The 15,133-nt window shown below is 41.9% G+C and overlaps 1 protein-coding gene across 1 annotated transcript in view; it reads left to right on the forward strand.

The window, feature by feature from the left end:
- The first annotated feature begins 528 nt into the window (after positions 1–528).
- PCDH10 (protocadherin 10) overlaps positions 529–15,133 on the forward strand; it is a 41,081-nt gene continuing 26,476 nt past the window's right edge. The window contains exons 1-4 of the mRNA XM_058550066.1: positions 529–3,962; positions 5,572–5,630; positions 6,189–6,295; positions 14,663–14,968. Coding sequence (XP_058406049.1) covers positions 1,332–3,962; positions 5,572–5,630; positions 6,189–6,295; positions 14,663–14,968 — 3,103 coding nt within the window. The 5' untranslated portion in view covers positions 529–1,331. The remainder of the gene's footprint in view (positions 3,963–5,571; positions 5,631–6,188; positions 6,296–14,662; positions 14,969–15,133) is intronic.

Genomic DNA, 15,133 nt, shown 5'->3' on the forward strand with positions numbered 1-15,133 from the left:
ATCCCTAAATTGGGTAACCCCCGCCAATTAGTGGCCCCTCTGCAACTTTTTCCCGTTCTCGGTGATTTATTTCCACGATCAATAGCAAGGAAAATACCTTAAAGGAAAAAGAATGTCAGCGTCATTGGAAACCCCCGCTCCTGGGAGAGGATACCGCTGCTGTTGCTATTATGTTTTCGCGTTTGCTGATGCAAACAGGGGAACCTCTCTATTCCCTCTCCATTACCTGCGGCTGGGGACTGGGAACTTTCCGCGGCAGAGTCCCCAGCTAGCGCCTCGGGACCTGCCGGGCTGTTCTTGCTCTCACACTCACACTTACCCCTGCCACCCGGGCGCGGGTTCTGTCCAGCCCCGCCCGGCAGCCGGGTGACGCGCCTACTTGACGGCCAGTTCGGCCAATTAGCCGTGTCTCGGTGGGTGGTACTCCTCAGCGATTGGTTGGCAGAATGAGGGCGCTGCGTAAAAGCAGAGAAGCGGAGCGCTCGGAGCTCAGAAACTGCCAGCCGAGATCGCAGGCTTTGGGGCTGAGGCAGGAGGAGGAAAGGAGTGGAAGGAAGAGAGCTTAGAGGGAAAGAGGCTTGGGAAGGAAACAGCAGGAAAGAAACTGCTCATCACACTTACAGAGAGGCAAATGACCGTGGAGATGAGGACAGAGAGAGACAAGACTATGAAAGGCAAAAAATACAAATAGAGCGAAAGAGGAAAAAATGCCAAGAAGAACATCCATCCGGAGAAATGAAGAGAATGAAAGTTTTATGCTGCAGAGCCGCTCTATGCTCTTCCGCCACAAAATTCTCTCGCTGTTTTTAAGCCCTTGTGCATTTGCCAGCCGTTGACATTAAGAGGCATGTTCAGCGGTGCCAGCAGCATCTCCTCTTCCTTCTCCTCTTCCTCTTCATCTTCCTCCTCCTCCTTTTCCTCCTCCTCCTTCTCCTCCCATCAGCAAGAAGACAAACCGAGGACAGTCTTGAAATATCGAAATTTCCTCCTTGGGATTTGCCAGCGCCGCGTTGCGCCAAGATTGTCGGAATAAAGGACGCTGACTATTGTATTATTATTTTATTAATTGGTCAGTGGGAAGATTACAGATGAGGAAAGGGGCCGACTGTCACCCTTCCTGCGCTAAGACTGAAAAATGAGGCTGAATTGGAGGAAGCCCTAAAATGAAGCGAAAGGAATAAGATTTTTAAGGACAGAAAGCCACAGGAGCCCCCCCCCCCCACATAGCGCACTTTTATTTGTATTTTTTTGATTTTTTTTTTTTCGTGGTGGTGGGGGAGGTGATTGGGTGGCTGACTGGCTGCGGGAAGCTGCTTCCTTTCCCTTTGGAGATGATTGTGCTATTATTCTTTGCCTTGCTCTGGATGGTGGAAGGAGTCTTCTCCCAGCTTCACTACACGGTGCAGGAGGAGCAGGAACATGGCACTTTCGTGGGGAATATCGCTGAAGATCTGGGCTTGGACATTACAAAACTTTCGGCTCGCAGGTTTCAAACGGTGCCCAACTCGCGGACCCCTTACTTGGACCTCAACCTGGAGACCGGGGTGCTGTACGTGAACGAGAAGATCGACCGCGAGCAAATCTGCAAGCAGAGCCCCTCCTGCGTCCTGCACCTGGAGGTCTTCCTGGAGAACCCCCTGGAGCTGTTCCGGGTGGAGATCGAGGTGTTGGACATCAATGACAACCCCCCCTCCTTTCCGGAGCCGGACCTGACGGTGGAGATCTCTGAGAGCGCCACGCCGGGCACCCGCTTCCCCTTGGAGAGCGCATTCGACCCAGACGTGGGCACCAACTCCTTGCGCGACTACGAGATCACCCCCAACAGCTACTTCTCCCTGGACGTGCAGACCCAGGGGGATGGCAACCGATTCGCCGAGCTGGTGCTGGAGAAGCCGCTGGACCGAGAGCAGCAAGCGGTGCACCGCTACGTGCTGACCGCGGTGGACGGGGGAGGAGGGGGAGGAGGAGGAGAAGGAGGGGGAGGCGGCGGGGGAGGGGGCCTGCCCCCCCAGCAGCAGCGCACCGGCACGGCCCTACTCACCATCCGAGTGCTGGACTCCAACGACAATGTGCCCGCCTTCGACCAACCCGTCTACACTGTGTCCCTACCAGAGAACTCACCGCCGGGCACGCTCGTGATCCAGCTCAACGCCACAGACCCAGATGAAGGCCAGAATGGCGAGATCGTGTACTCCTTCAGCAGCCACATTTCGCCCCGGGCGCGGGAGCTCTTCGGACTCTCCCCGCGCACCGGCCGGCTGGAGGTGAGCGGCGAGCTGGACTATGAAGAAAGCCCGGTGTACCAAGTGTACGTACAAGCCAAGGACCTGGGCCCCAATGCCGTGCCCGCTCATTGCAAGGTGCTAGTGCGAGTGCTGGATGCTAACGACAACGCGCCAGAGATCAGCTTCAGCACCGTGAAGGAGGCGGTGAGCGAGGGCGCGGCGCCCGGCACGGTGGTGGCCCTGTTCAGCGTGACCGACCGCGACTCAGAGGAGAATGGGCAGGTGCAGTGTGAGCTGCTGGGGGATGTGCCATTCCGCCTCAAGTCTTCCTTCAAGAACTACTATACCATCGTGACCGAGGCCCCCCTGGACCGAGAGGCGGGGGACTCCTACACCCTGACGGTGGTGGCTCGGGACCGGGGCGAGCCGGCGCTCTCCACCACTAAGTCGATCCAGGTGCAAGTGTCAGATGTGAACGACAACGCACCGCGGTTCAGCCAGCCGGTCTACGACGTGTATGTGACCGAGAACAACGTGCCCGGCGCCTACATCTACGCGGTGAGCGCCACGGACCGCGATGAGGGCGCCAACGCCCAGCTAGCCTACTCTATCCTCGAGTGCCAGATCCAGGGCATGAGCGTCTTCACTTACGTGTCCATCAACTCCGAGAACGGCTACTTGTACGCCCTGCGCTCCTTCGACTACGAGCAGCTCAAGGACTTCAGCTTTCAGGTGGAAGCCCGGGACGCTGGAAGCCCCCAGGCGCTGGCTGGCAACGCCACTGTCAACATCCTCATCGTGGATCAGAACGACAACGCCCCTGCCATCGTGGCGCCCCTACCTGGGCGCAACGGGACTCCGGCGCGAGAGGTGCTGCCCCGCTCGGCGGAGCCGGGTTACCTGCTGACGCGTGTGGCCGCGGTGGACGCAGACGACGGCGAGAACGCCCGGCTCACCTACAGCATTGTGCGGGGCAACGAAATGAACCTTTTCCGCATGGACTGGCGCACCGGGGAGCTCCGCACAGCGCGCAGGGTGCCAGCCAAGCGCGACCCCCAGCGGCCTTACGAGCTGGTGATCGAGGTGCGCGACCATGGGCAGCCTCCCCTGTCCTCCACCGCCACCCTGGTGGTGCAGCTGGTGGATGGCGCTGTCGAGCCCCAGGGCGGGGGCGGGGGCGGGGGCGCGGGGTCAGGGGAGCATCAGCGCCCCAGCCGCTCCGGCGGCGGGGAGACCTCGCTGGACCTCACCCTCATCCTCATCATCGCGCTGGGCTCGGTGTCCTTCATCTTCCTGCTGGCCATGATCGTCCTTGCCGTGCGTTGCCAAAAAGAGAAGAAGCTCAACATCTACACGTGTCTGGCCAGTGATTGCTGCCTCTGCTGCTGTTGCTGTGGCGGTGGAGGCTCGACCTGCTGCGGCCGCCAAGCCCGGGCACGCAAGAAGAAACTCAGCAAGTCGGACATCATGCTGGTGCAAAGCTCCAACGTACCCAGTAACCCGGCCCAAGTGCCCGTGGAGGAGTCCGGGGGCTTTGGCTCCCACCACCACAACCAGAACTACTGCTACCAGGTCTGCCTGACCCCTGAGTCCGCCAAGACCGACCTCATGTTCCTTAAGCCCTGCAGCCCTTCGCGGAGTACGGACACTGAGCACAACCCCTGCGGGGCCATCGTCACCGGCTACACAGACCAGCAGCCCGACATCATCTCTAACGGAAGCATTTTGTCCAACGAGGTAAGGCTGAAGCGAAAGGACCACCATCTCTCATCTCCTCCATCTGAAAGCCTCCTCTAGCCCGGCCCTTGTATCTCTGGTGCACTGTGTATTTATTTTTAGGGTATTAGCTTATTTGTATCTCTGTGGGGTCAGAAATGGGAGGTCACCCGATCCCACCCCTTCGTGTGTAACCTAAACTTCGTGTTGTCCCTAATTTTCCGCGCTCCACCCCGCTACGTTTATTTTCATTCCCTCCTCTTGGTGCTTTGCCACCTTGGATCTTCCTTCTTCCCTCTGGCATCTTTCCTTGAAAATCCTAAACCCCTCTCAGTCCTTTCCCTTCTCAGAAATCTGGGGGTAAAGGGGAATGTGCGCGGGCGGAGGGTGGGGGGCAAGAGGGAAATGCGGTGGAGGGACTTTCTGGCACTGGCAAAGGTCTTATTCTCTTTGCGTTTGTCCCAGGCATTAATAAAGTTAATTCTGTTTTGCTTTGTTTATCGATGCTTTCAGTCGCGTGTAAAAAGTAAGCTATAGATTGTTTAACTTTGCACAGTTGTCTAAACTCGAATGCATGTTTTAGTGAATGAGTTATCAGATCCTGGTCCTCTGAACTCGGGTTGTAGAAAAGCCTTCAGTTCTGCTCTGGACAGCATTTACAGACGCTCTTGAAGCCGAACGCCCACACAGTGTGAATTTGAATGAAGTTGCTTTGGCACAAACCCCTGTAAGGGTAAACTAACGAAAGGCTTAAACAATTGTTGTCTTAAATATCTCTCTTAACTGATACTAACTTTCTTGCCACTGTTTTCGATAAATCACTGCTGTTGGCTTTCTTCATCAAAGAATTTGGCTTGTCAATTCCGATTTCTTTTTAAAAGATGGAGAAGTGGCCAAGTTGAAAGGAGGGAGGGAAGGGGAGAAGAGAGTTGACTGATGTAAAAGAAAAAAAAAATTTGGACCGGAAAAGGTGTGTGGATGGTGGAGGGGGGGAGGAGAACGCAGAGGGCTTTTGGAAGGGGAAAAGAGTTGGGGAGGGAGGGAGGATTATGAAGTCTTTTCTTGGCAGGTTATTTTATTTATTTGAGTCTTAGATATTATAAATTGACTTTCGTGAATATTTGTACAGCTCATTTGTATCTTAAGCACATTTTGAAAATAAACAACAAAATAATTCCATAAAATATCCCAACTTTTTGCTTATTGAGCGTGCTGTTTTTCTTGTGTCAACCAGTATGCACCTAAACACTTTTTTAGGCCTCTGAAAAAATGCCTGCAGAGTACAACCAGGTTGACTCTATTAGAGACAATTAGAGACAATAGTTTATGAGCCCTAGCTATGAGGTCATTTGCATTCTCTCCTTTAAAAAAACCCCACACATTTAAAATTGGCCTTTTATTTCTGCTTTTTTTTTTTTTTTTTACCTTTACTGGAAGTCTAGATGGCAGTGTCTCTGCAAATCTCCCTGCCCTTACCCAGCAATCACCAGTCTGAGGTTTTAGGACAGCTTGGAAACTCATAAAAATGTACACAATTACTTAAGGTAGAATTAGCTCCTAACCTCAAAAGCAGAGTGTTAGTTAAACCCTTAGCTTTCAAATGCTCTTGATTTATTTATTTTTTTTCTAGACTAAACACCAGCGAGCAGAGCTCAGCTATCTAGTTGACAGACCTCGCCGTGTTAACAGGTATGGACTCTTTTTTTTTCTTTCCTAGCTTGGTATATGGACGATTTACTATCTACTAAAAGTAGAAATTAGGTATATTATTCAATATTGAAATATAAAAAGTATCAAGTATTTCCAATTAAGGCAGGACATAAATACCGATTATGTTGGGTTTCCTAGACAATGCATTAAAAATATGAATATATTTCCTTTATATACAACTTAATAAATATATTTGAGTATTTTGTCAGCATACACTCCTACACTGCCTCTGACAGTCTTTCTAACTATTTCAGGTGTATATATACATTTGTTTTAGGAAAATGATATAAACACATACTTAGCTCCAATCATAAAATAATGCCTTAACTTTACATACCTTAAGGGCTCAAACTGATTGCTAACGTTCAATTTTAAAAAGTTAGGCTTAAGTTTATAAAAAGTAGCTTTATGCAGAAATAAAGCCAACAGAGAGGTCTGTGAATCTGCAGCACCATTGGTGACCATGTGGTGGCAGAAGAATGTTTTCTGTGTTTCTTCACCTTTTTTATTCTAATATTCATATTTTTGTACTTCTAGTTCTGCATTCCAGGAAGCTGACATAGTAAGCTCTAAGGATAGCGGTCATGGAGACAGTGAACAGGGAGATAGTGACCACGATGCCACCAACCGCGGCCAGTCAGCTGGTAAGTGTGATCAAAGGGCAATCTAAATGCTGGCTTTTATACTTTTTTTTTTTTTTTTTACTTAATCTACAAAAGATGGTTTTTCAGTTTATTTTTGGTAACTCTACAGAAAGACAGTGTCGTCCTATGTTGAAAATTGTATACTCACAGAAGGTTGTAAAAATTTAATATTCCTTTGGAAAGTCAGAGTAAAATTCAGTGTAGAATATGAAATATTTCTTCCTTATGTAATGTTCTTTAATGGTTTTATGTTGCATACAAAAAGCCATAGATCTCTCACCAGGTCTAGTCTCCAGTCTTCAGTCAATTAATGTATTATTAGACTTGTTTATGGATGAGGTAACTGAAGATGAATGAAATTGATAGACCTGCACAAGGTCACAAGAGGATAAGTGGATGATTGGAGACTAGAATCCAAATTTCTTGCTTTCCAGAGCAATGCATTTTGCACACCACTGAATATTGAATGAGAGAAGGAATGGTGATTAAAAGTCATGAATAGGTTGAAAGCAGGATTTCCAACCCTGGGTTCTTAGGCTTTAGGACATAGGTAAACATTTGATAATGTATATTTTCTGAAGTGTCCTAGGTTTTCTCATGTTTTCAACAGGGTCCATGACTTGTCAAATTTGAACTCTGTGTATATTTGTATGTGGGCTTAATGGTAGTCACTGATGGGGTTGCAATGTGATACATATATATATATATATATATGTATATATATTTTTTAAGGAAGACCGGCTCTGACCTAACATCTATTGCCAATCCTCCTCCTTTTTTTTTTTTTCTCCCAAAGACCCAGTAGATAGTTGTATGTCATAGTTGCACATCCTTCTAGTTGCTGTATGTGGGACGCGGCCTCAGCATGGCGGGAGAAGCTGTGCGTCGGTGCACGCCCAGGATCCGAACCCGGGCCGCCAGTAGCAGAGCGTGTGCACTTAACCGCTAAGCCCCAGGGCCGGCCCATGATACATATATTTTACTTTACTTTTTTCTATATGAATTTAACCTTTACATTTTATAGGGTCCTAATAACTCTAATTACTAATACTTGAAAACACTTACAAGAAGTAAAATATGTACCTTAAAATAATGAAAATAATTTCATAAAGTTTGAGTTTTCTTTCCACTTCATTTGCACTTCAACTATGAAGGGTGCTTGTTGAATTGTTTTTACTTCTTCTTTTTCCATTGAATTTTGTGTTTATCTGACACATAAGCAAACAGAAAGGGGAGCCAACTTGTCTAACTACTAACAATGTCCATCATTGGACCCTCCCTGGGTTCAACTCCATTCGCTTGAGATTTGGGCTTTATGGGTTAATGATCTAACCATAGAGTGATAGCATCCTCATTTTCAAAGTTATGCTGGTCCTGGAGAGCACCCAATCCTTAACACACTTGGTGGACCTCGAACAGTGCTGAGGCAGTGTGTCAAAGGGCAGTACACGCCCCATGGTCGCCTGGCAGCAGTGGCTGCTGCAAGCCACTCACTTGGCTAATGTGTGCTGTGTCTGAGGCTGCCTTAGCCTTGGGAAACGCAGGCAGGATGAGGGGAAAAAAGACTGCTCAAGGGTCTCTTTATATTGCTGCAAGTCATTAATATGCAGACCTAATGAGACTTGAGAACTGCCAAGAATCCCCGGAGGTCCCTGCCCCTTGCGGGCCTTCACGCTAAGTGAACAGAGCATCTATTTAGTGTCTGGGAACCTGACAACAAACCAGATCTTGCCAGAAGTTTATATTTGAGTACAAAGTCCCTTTCATTTTTGGCCTATATATGGCATATGATTTATTGTTATCTTTAAAAAGCTGTACATTTAGAATTGCTCATTCCTATTCTTTTCTCAGAGTTTCGAATATAACAGTTAGCCTTTTAAAACTTTTAAAACAAAATGTTTAATATTTTAAAAAGAGTATCCACTGCATGTTTCCTTGGATGAATTTTATCCCTTTCTCACTCCCCCACTTCGTTTTTTTTCTGTAGCATGCCGATCTCAATGAACATTTCAGTTAGCTTAGTCCCTTAGGCATAATGAGCCATAATAACCTAACCGAAGAAAGAGAAACGAATAAACATCTGCAAAAAGTGCTAAATTTGGAAGATGAATGGGAATATATTCTTATCCATGCGCCTTCCTAGTAGCTATTTTATTGCACAGGCACTCAGTGTTGCCATTTTGGTAATGTTTCTTTCAAATTATTTGAGATGTCGGTGCATTACAAGGAAAATTAAAATGCTAAATTGTGTTTTGGAAAATATTTTTAAAAAGCAAGACAGTTTATATTTTTCTTTATCAAAATGGCAACCTTTTCTCTTCTCTCTAAGTTCTTAAACATGTAAAAGTATTACAGAATTAACAATATATTTGTGTAGTTCATTAGCCATTATAGGGTAGCCACAGAGTACTGGGCACAATAATTGCTGCTTTAAAATTGCAGTGACACACTTGTATTAAGAAGTGATGGCACCTTTGTGTGCTGAATTGCAATCAGATTTAATATGTCTAATTTTATTGCAAGAATTAAAGTGTTTCCTTTTTTAAGTACAAAACGCTAAATGCACAGAATTAAAATGCATTTACTTCATGACTTTTTTCCAGTCCATGCTGATATTTTGTACTATAAACCTCACACCAAGTAGCTAGAATATTTCCCCAAAGTTAAGCCCATTCCAGGTAAATGAGTACATCTGTTTTATTTCCTTGTAAAGCCGGGTACTAATGATGTTCCAATTTTGGAACATTTAGGAACTATTGTTCATAGCACATCTATTTCCAGGTTTAGGACATGAAAAAATTTCACACTAATAAGCAAATCTCACTCAGCTCAATTTTAAGGGGAAAAACAGATTATCAAGGAAAAATAGCACTGGAAAGATATAGATTCTGAATTCTCTCCTTTAGTTTGAACTTCATTCCATATTACGATATACACCATTTTGCTTAGGGCTTCACCTGTTTAAACTTCCTAACTTTTTCTTTATTCCCACTTTCTTTTTCTATGTTAGCATTACTTTGTATGTATTTATTTAGATATGCCTTCTGTTTATTCTTCTATGAATAGTTTTCTTTTTTGTTCCCCCTCCCAACACACCCCCCACTTGTTTTTCTCCTTTCTAAGCCATTTGCGGTCACCAATTCTGTTCATAGAAGGGCTTTAAACACGGAGGCAGCTGCACGGAGAATCACATAAGCTTGTTCAGTTTTCCACTGCACCTGGCTCCATGTGTGAAATCCTTCGGCTTGACCACTGCTCGCGGGCACTTTCTTTCTATAGCCTTGTCAAGGTGCTTTCCGTTTTTTTCAGCGCACTATTGATGTATTGGTTAGATATGGCAGAAGTCCAAGGAGATGTGGTAAATGCATGCATAAACCTTCACAAGAGGAAAAACTGACTAATCACAGCTTAAATAGCCAAAATAAAGTCAAACTGGACTTAAAAGAAACATATTTTCAATTTTGTTTATTATATCATTCCATTAAAAGATAGACTTTTTCTCTAATTTAGAAGACTGATACAACATTTTTAGTTGTATATTCTTAAACATTTTAATATTATTGGAGGTAGATCGAAGGAGATCTATTTAGTTGTAAGAAGGTTTTTTTTTCATTTATTAAAGACTTACAATGTGCATAGTAGCATTAATTATGAATTTTTTTTTTTTTTTTTTTTGTGAGGAGGACCAGCCCTGAGCTAACATCCAATGCCAATCCTCCTCTTTTTTGCTGAGGAAGACTGGCCCTGGGCTAACATCCATGCCCATCTTCCTCTATTTTATATGGGACGCTGCCACAGCATGGCTTAACAAGCGGTGCGTCGGTGCGCACCCGGGATCCGAACCGGCGAACCCTGGGCCGCCGAAGCGGAACGTGCGCACTTAACCGCTTGCGCCACCGGGCCGGCCCCTAATTATGAATTTTTTTAATAATTGTGCCTTCTTAAAATGTATGTTGAAGAACAGAACCCTAATAAGGGTTGATTCAGTTAATGTTATTTGTTATAGTTTACCTGAAAATTGTCAAATTTCTCTTCTGGTTAATTTTTCTTTCAGTTATAAAGGAACTGAGCTTCTAATTGTGTTTATTTCTTAACTAATTATTAGGAGATTTATACATGATGCACAGTCAAAATTTGGCCATAAATTAAAAAGTAAAGTGATTTGCATTGTCAGTATTTTCAAACAAGGAGATAAAGTACATCATGAAATGTATTAAACCATTACACTACTACTACAATATCAATAAGAGAATTCTTGTTTTATCATAAAATACCAATTTCCCTTTCTCAACTCCAGTAAGAATTTAGATACTGGCAATTAGCTCTGGCTTTGTGAATAAAGTGAATTTACACCATCGTTTGCAAAGCTTATTCAAGTTTATTGTGAAAATCTGAGCTACAACTTAATAATGCAAAGAGATTTATAATTAGAAAAAATATATAAGATAAAATGTTGAGAGAAAATGGGGGAAAATACATACATTTTGAAAGATGATAGATAGGGAGAAAGGTTTGATATGCACGTTTTGATTTTTTTTTAAATCTTCCCCAAACCATATTATTCTAAAAATTATAGCAATTTTTGTAGTTAGAGTTAATATCTCCTAGTTTTCTGCTGCTAAATGGTGAAAGGAAGACTGAAAATTTCCTCAAAATATTGAGTGTTGATTTTCTTTAAAAGTAATCTATTATATTTTGAAAAAAATAAACTTTTTTTTGTGAAGGCTTGGTGCAAGAGAAATAAATGTACATGTAATTTTATATTATTACATTAGTCAGAAAATAGCACAAATTGAATACAAGTATATTTTTGAAATCACAATTTGTTCTCAGTGGTAATATCACTGCCTCTGACTATAAGGGACAAGTTACTTGCCAGTTAAAAAAGATGTATTTTAAAATTTGTCTAAATATATCTTTGCATAACAGCCAGTCTATCACGTCAGCTGTCATGCCTTGTAGAACAGATTATTTCTGAGAAGTAAAAAAAATAAATAACGAGGAGAAGAAATTGCAAGTAAAATATATATGTTGAAATGTTTCTTAGAAATTACCAAAACTTCAAAGCTGAAGTTTGGCCTGTATTTTTTTTGCTATGCAAATTTCACAGGTTCTAAAGTAAGAGCATTTGAGTAAGGAAAAAAAGATCAAGTTAAACTTATTTTCTCTTGGGCCTTCAATTTGAGCCAGTAAAAAATTCCAAGAGCAATGTGAAAGGTATGCCTTTTAATATGTCACATGTCCTGTAATACCTGGCATTCCTGTGCATCAGGTAGTCATTTATCACAACGAAACCTAAATACACCTCTACTTATTTGGTCATTAAAATAATATAGTTAATGGGACTAGTGATAAGTGAAAAAAGGTAAAATAATGTTAGTCTTTCAATGGCTCCCTAAGGTGAGGACTGGTAACGGGAAAAATTTATTTGGTTCTCAAACTATATATCTAAAAGAAAAATTTAAAAAAAATCCATTTTCAATGAATGTTTCTGTTACTTATTTGAAATCCATTGAGGTACTATTTATGGTTTTTTTTTTTGGTGAGGAAGAGTGGCCCTGAGCTAACATCTGTTGCCGATCTTCCTCTTTTTGCTTGAGGAAGATTGCCACTGAGCTAACATCTTTGCCAATCTTCCTCTATTTGTATGTGGGACACTGCCACAGCATGGTTTGATGGGCGGTGTGTAGGTCGGCGTCCAGGATCCGAACCTGCGAACCCTGGGCTCTCAAAGCAGAGCATGGGAACTTAACCACTACACCACCGGGCCAGCCCCCCTATTAATGTTATTTTTTAAAATTTTTGTTTTTATGTCTGATATTTTCCTCATGCTTGTTTTGTCAGTAAAACTGGTGAAACATATTCACCCACAATTTGTACCACCTTGCCTTTCATTCTAGTTATATAAAGCTGTGTATTATTACTATGGGATTTCCACTTTAAAAGGATTAGTTCATAAATTTATTAAGAACATTACTTACAAGTTTTTTTCCCTTCAGGCAAGTAACATTGTTCGTCCAACAAAAAACTTTCTCATATTCCTCATTTTTCCTGTTATGTGCATGATATGTTTCTCATACTAGTTCTCAACTCATGAGAACTTTATTACATCATCTAAGGAAATTTTAACTAGCTTCTAATAAATAAACTAAGCAGAAAACCATACACTTTGAGAGAAGAAAATGGGCACAATTGAGTATAAACTACCCATAAAAATAAGTTCTACTAAAAGTACCTTCTAACATAATCAAACATCTTAATAATAATGTTGAGAGACTAGTTTACTAAAATTTTTCTGTGTGAAATTATCATATACCAAATTATAAGAGCACTTGGTACAAGTGCTCAAAAGAATGTGAAAGGTTGTTAATGGTCTCATGTGGTATATTTAAAATGATATTTGTCAGTCATGTGAGGAAAAATTTTATTAATTCCAATATTTGCATCAGTACCCATCTTTATCAGGATCCACTAATACAATTCTATCTTAATATTTGAATTAATTCTGTCAACTTCAAATTTAATTTAACAAATTTATTTTTAAAATAAATAATTGCTTATAATAATTTTATTATTAATGGTAGTTCCATCTATCAAAAAAGCCTTTTTATCACCATCACACTATAAATAGGGAACATTTATAGTACAGTGTTTCAAAATACAAATCTGTCTGGTTCTATAGCTTCTACCTACCTCGTACATCAAGGTATATCAGGGACATTCTCCTTCCCTTCCTCTTTTTCTTTCTACATATCTTCTTGCAGAAATGGGATAAAGAACGGAGCTTCTATGGTGTCTAGAGAAACATTGATGTGTTTTACATGCTGTTGTTTGTCGGGTTCCTTATCCGAGCTTCAGCTCACGTTTACGTTCCTCAACAGTTCACTGACCAGTAATTTACTTCCAGGCTTATGCATGATAATTATCAATGGAATGTTATAATCAAAGTCAGACTTAGCATTATACATAGTTTAATTTAAAATAAAAAAGTTATTATAAAGTGAGATTAATATATGATAAGAAGCTTGGTGTTATTTCTTTAAACATAATCTACGTAACTGGCTGCTCTTAATTCTAAAATTCTTGTGGATAATCTAGAGAGTTAATAATTTTGAAAAATTATTTTCTTTATTTTATATAAACAGGTGTTAACATTTACACATCAACACGTAAATTAGTATGTGACGGAATACCATCAGGAATTTAAAAACTAAAACTTGTTCAAGAGCTAAAATCATTGATGATATTTATGGAAGAAACAATTGTGTTCATTAAATAGATATTACTCTGTTGTTTAAAAAAAAAAATCCCTAGTTTTTCCAGACTAGGCATGCATTTGAGAGTTTCTTATATACATACTAATCATACTTTGGTTATTTCAAATTGATCCTATTTTAAAACATATTCAATAAATGTCTTAGTATGTTTAGAAAAACATTAACATGCGATTTTGGTTTATGTACTTGTTTTTCTGCATAGTGCTATTTATCAAAATGAATATCAAATAGTATTCTATAGTGCTCAAAAATTGTTATGCTTTGCTTTTGAAACACAATGAGCTTTCCTGAGTCATAAACAGATAATATTTAATGGTCTTGTCAATCTATAGGAGACTATGAACCTCGAAGATGTCATTTGAAATCTTGGTATTCTAGGATTAGCAAGCAAACAGTTCTGTGTTGACTAGGACAAGTGTTTTCCAGTATAGAACAAGCAATAAGGTATTTGTCAATAGTATCTGCAGCTGATTCACATTGCACTTGGTTACCTTGGTTTCACTAATTACAGTCATTTGTTCTGGATTTATCTAAGGTGGTAAATGATAAGTGGTTTATAGTAAGAAGGGCTACCTGAGTGTCATTGAGAAATACCTTTTAGAAAGTCATCTTCTAGAAACCTAAGAAAACAGGCTCTTGGCCGCTTATGAAATCTTGTTTCATTCTTGTTATTTACTGGCTTATCAGTATGTATGCCATAAATGTCAGGTGACTTATCATCATTAGCGATTATGGATTGTGAAGGCTTTCCATTTGGGTTTTTTCTCTGTTAAGAACTTCACTAGAGATTTTTTTAAATATTCATTCTTTTTCTACTTACCATTTCCTAGTTATTTAAATAATTTAGAGGCAACATTTTTTTCCCAATACCTTGAGTAGTTAAGAAACATCTATCTCAGAGGCCTCTTTGCTGAAAGTCTTACCCTTTACAAAAGACTACAAAGAGATTTTTGGTTCCTGTCAGGTTAAGACAAGAAAAATAAGATGCCTTCACCAATTACTCTTTATGCTACCTGTAATCATTCATTTCTAAGCAGCTGGTCATGTTGGTGAAGCCTACATCTGTAGTTTCTCTATTTCCTGTTTACAGGTATGGATCTTTTCTCCAACTGCACCGAGGAATGTAAAGCACTGGGTCACTCAGATCGGTGCTGGATGCCTTCTTTTGTCCCTTCTGATGGACGCCAGGCTGCCGATTATCGCAGCAACCTGCATGTTCCTGGCATGGACTCTGTTCCAGACACTGAGGTGTTTGAAACTCCAGAAGCCCAGCCTGGGGCAGAGCGGTCCTTCTCCACCTTCGGCAAAGAGAAAGCCCTTCACAGCACCCTGGAGAGGAAGGAGCTGGATGGACTGCTGTCTAATACACGAGCGCCTTACAAACCACCATATTTGAGTAAGTATTACATACAAGGCTGGATCAAAGTATTCCCTTTGAGGGAATAAAGTTCAATGCACTTCTTCTTAGTGAAAACAGAGTTCGGGTTGTTTTCAGATACAAGGGTAAAAGTGACTCTTGGATGCAGGCAGCACTTTACTATGGAAAAATGAATATATTTAA

This window comes from Diceros bicornis, chromosome 11 (genome assembly GCF_020826845.1).
Source record: "Diceros bicornis minor isolate mBicDic1 chromosome 11, mDicBic1.mat.cur, whole genome shotgun sequence".
NCBI classification, from domain to species: domain Eukaryota; kingdom Metazoa; phylum Chordata; class Mammalia; order Perissodactyla; family Rhinocerotidae; genus Diceros; species Diceros bicornis.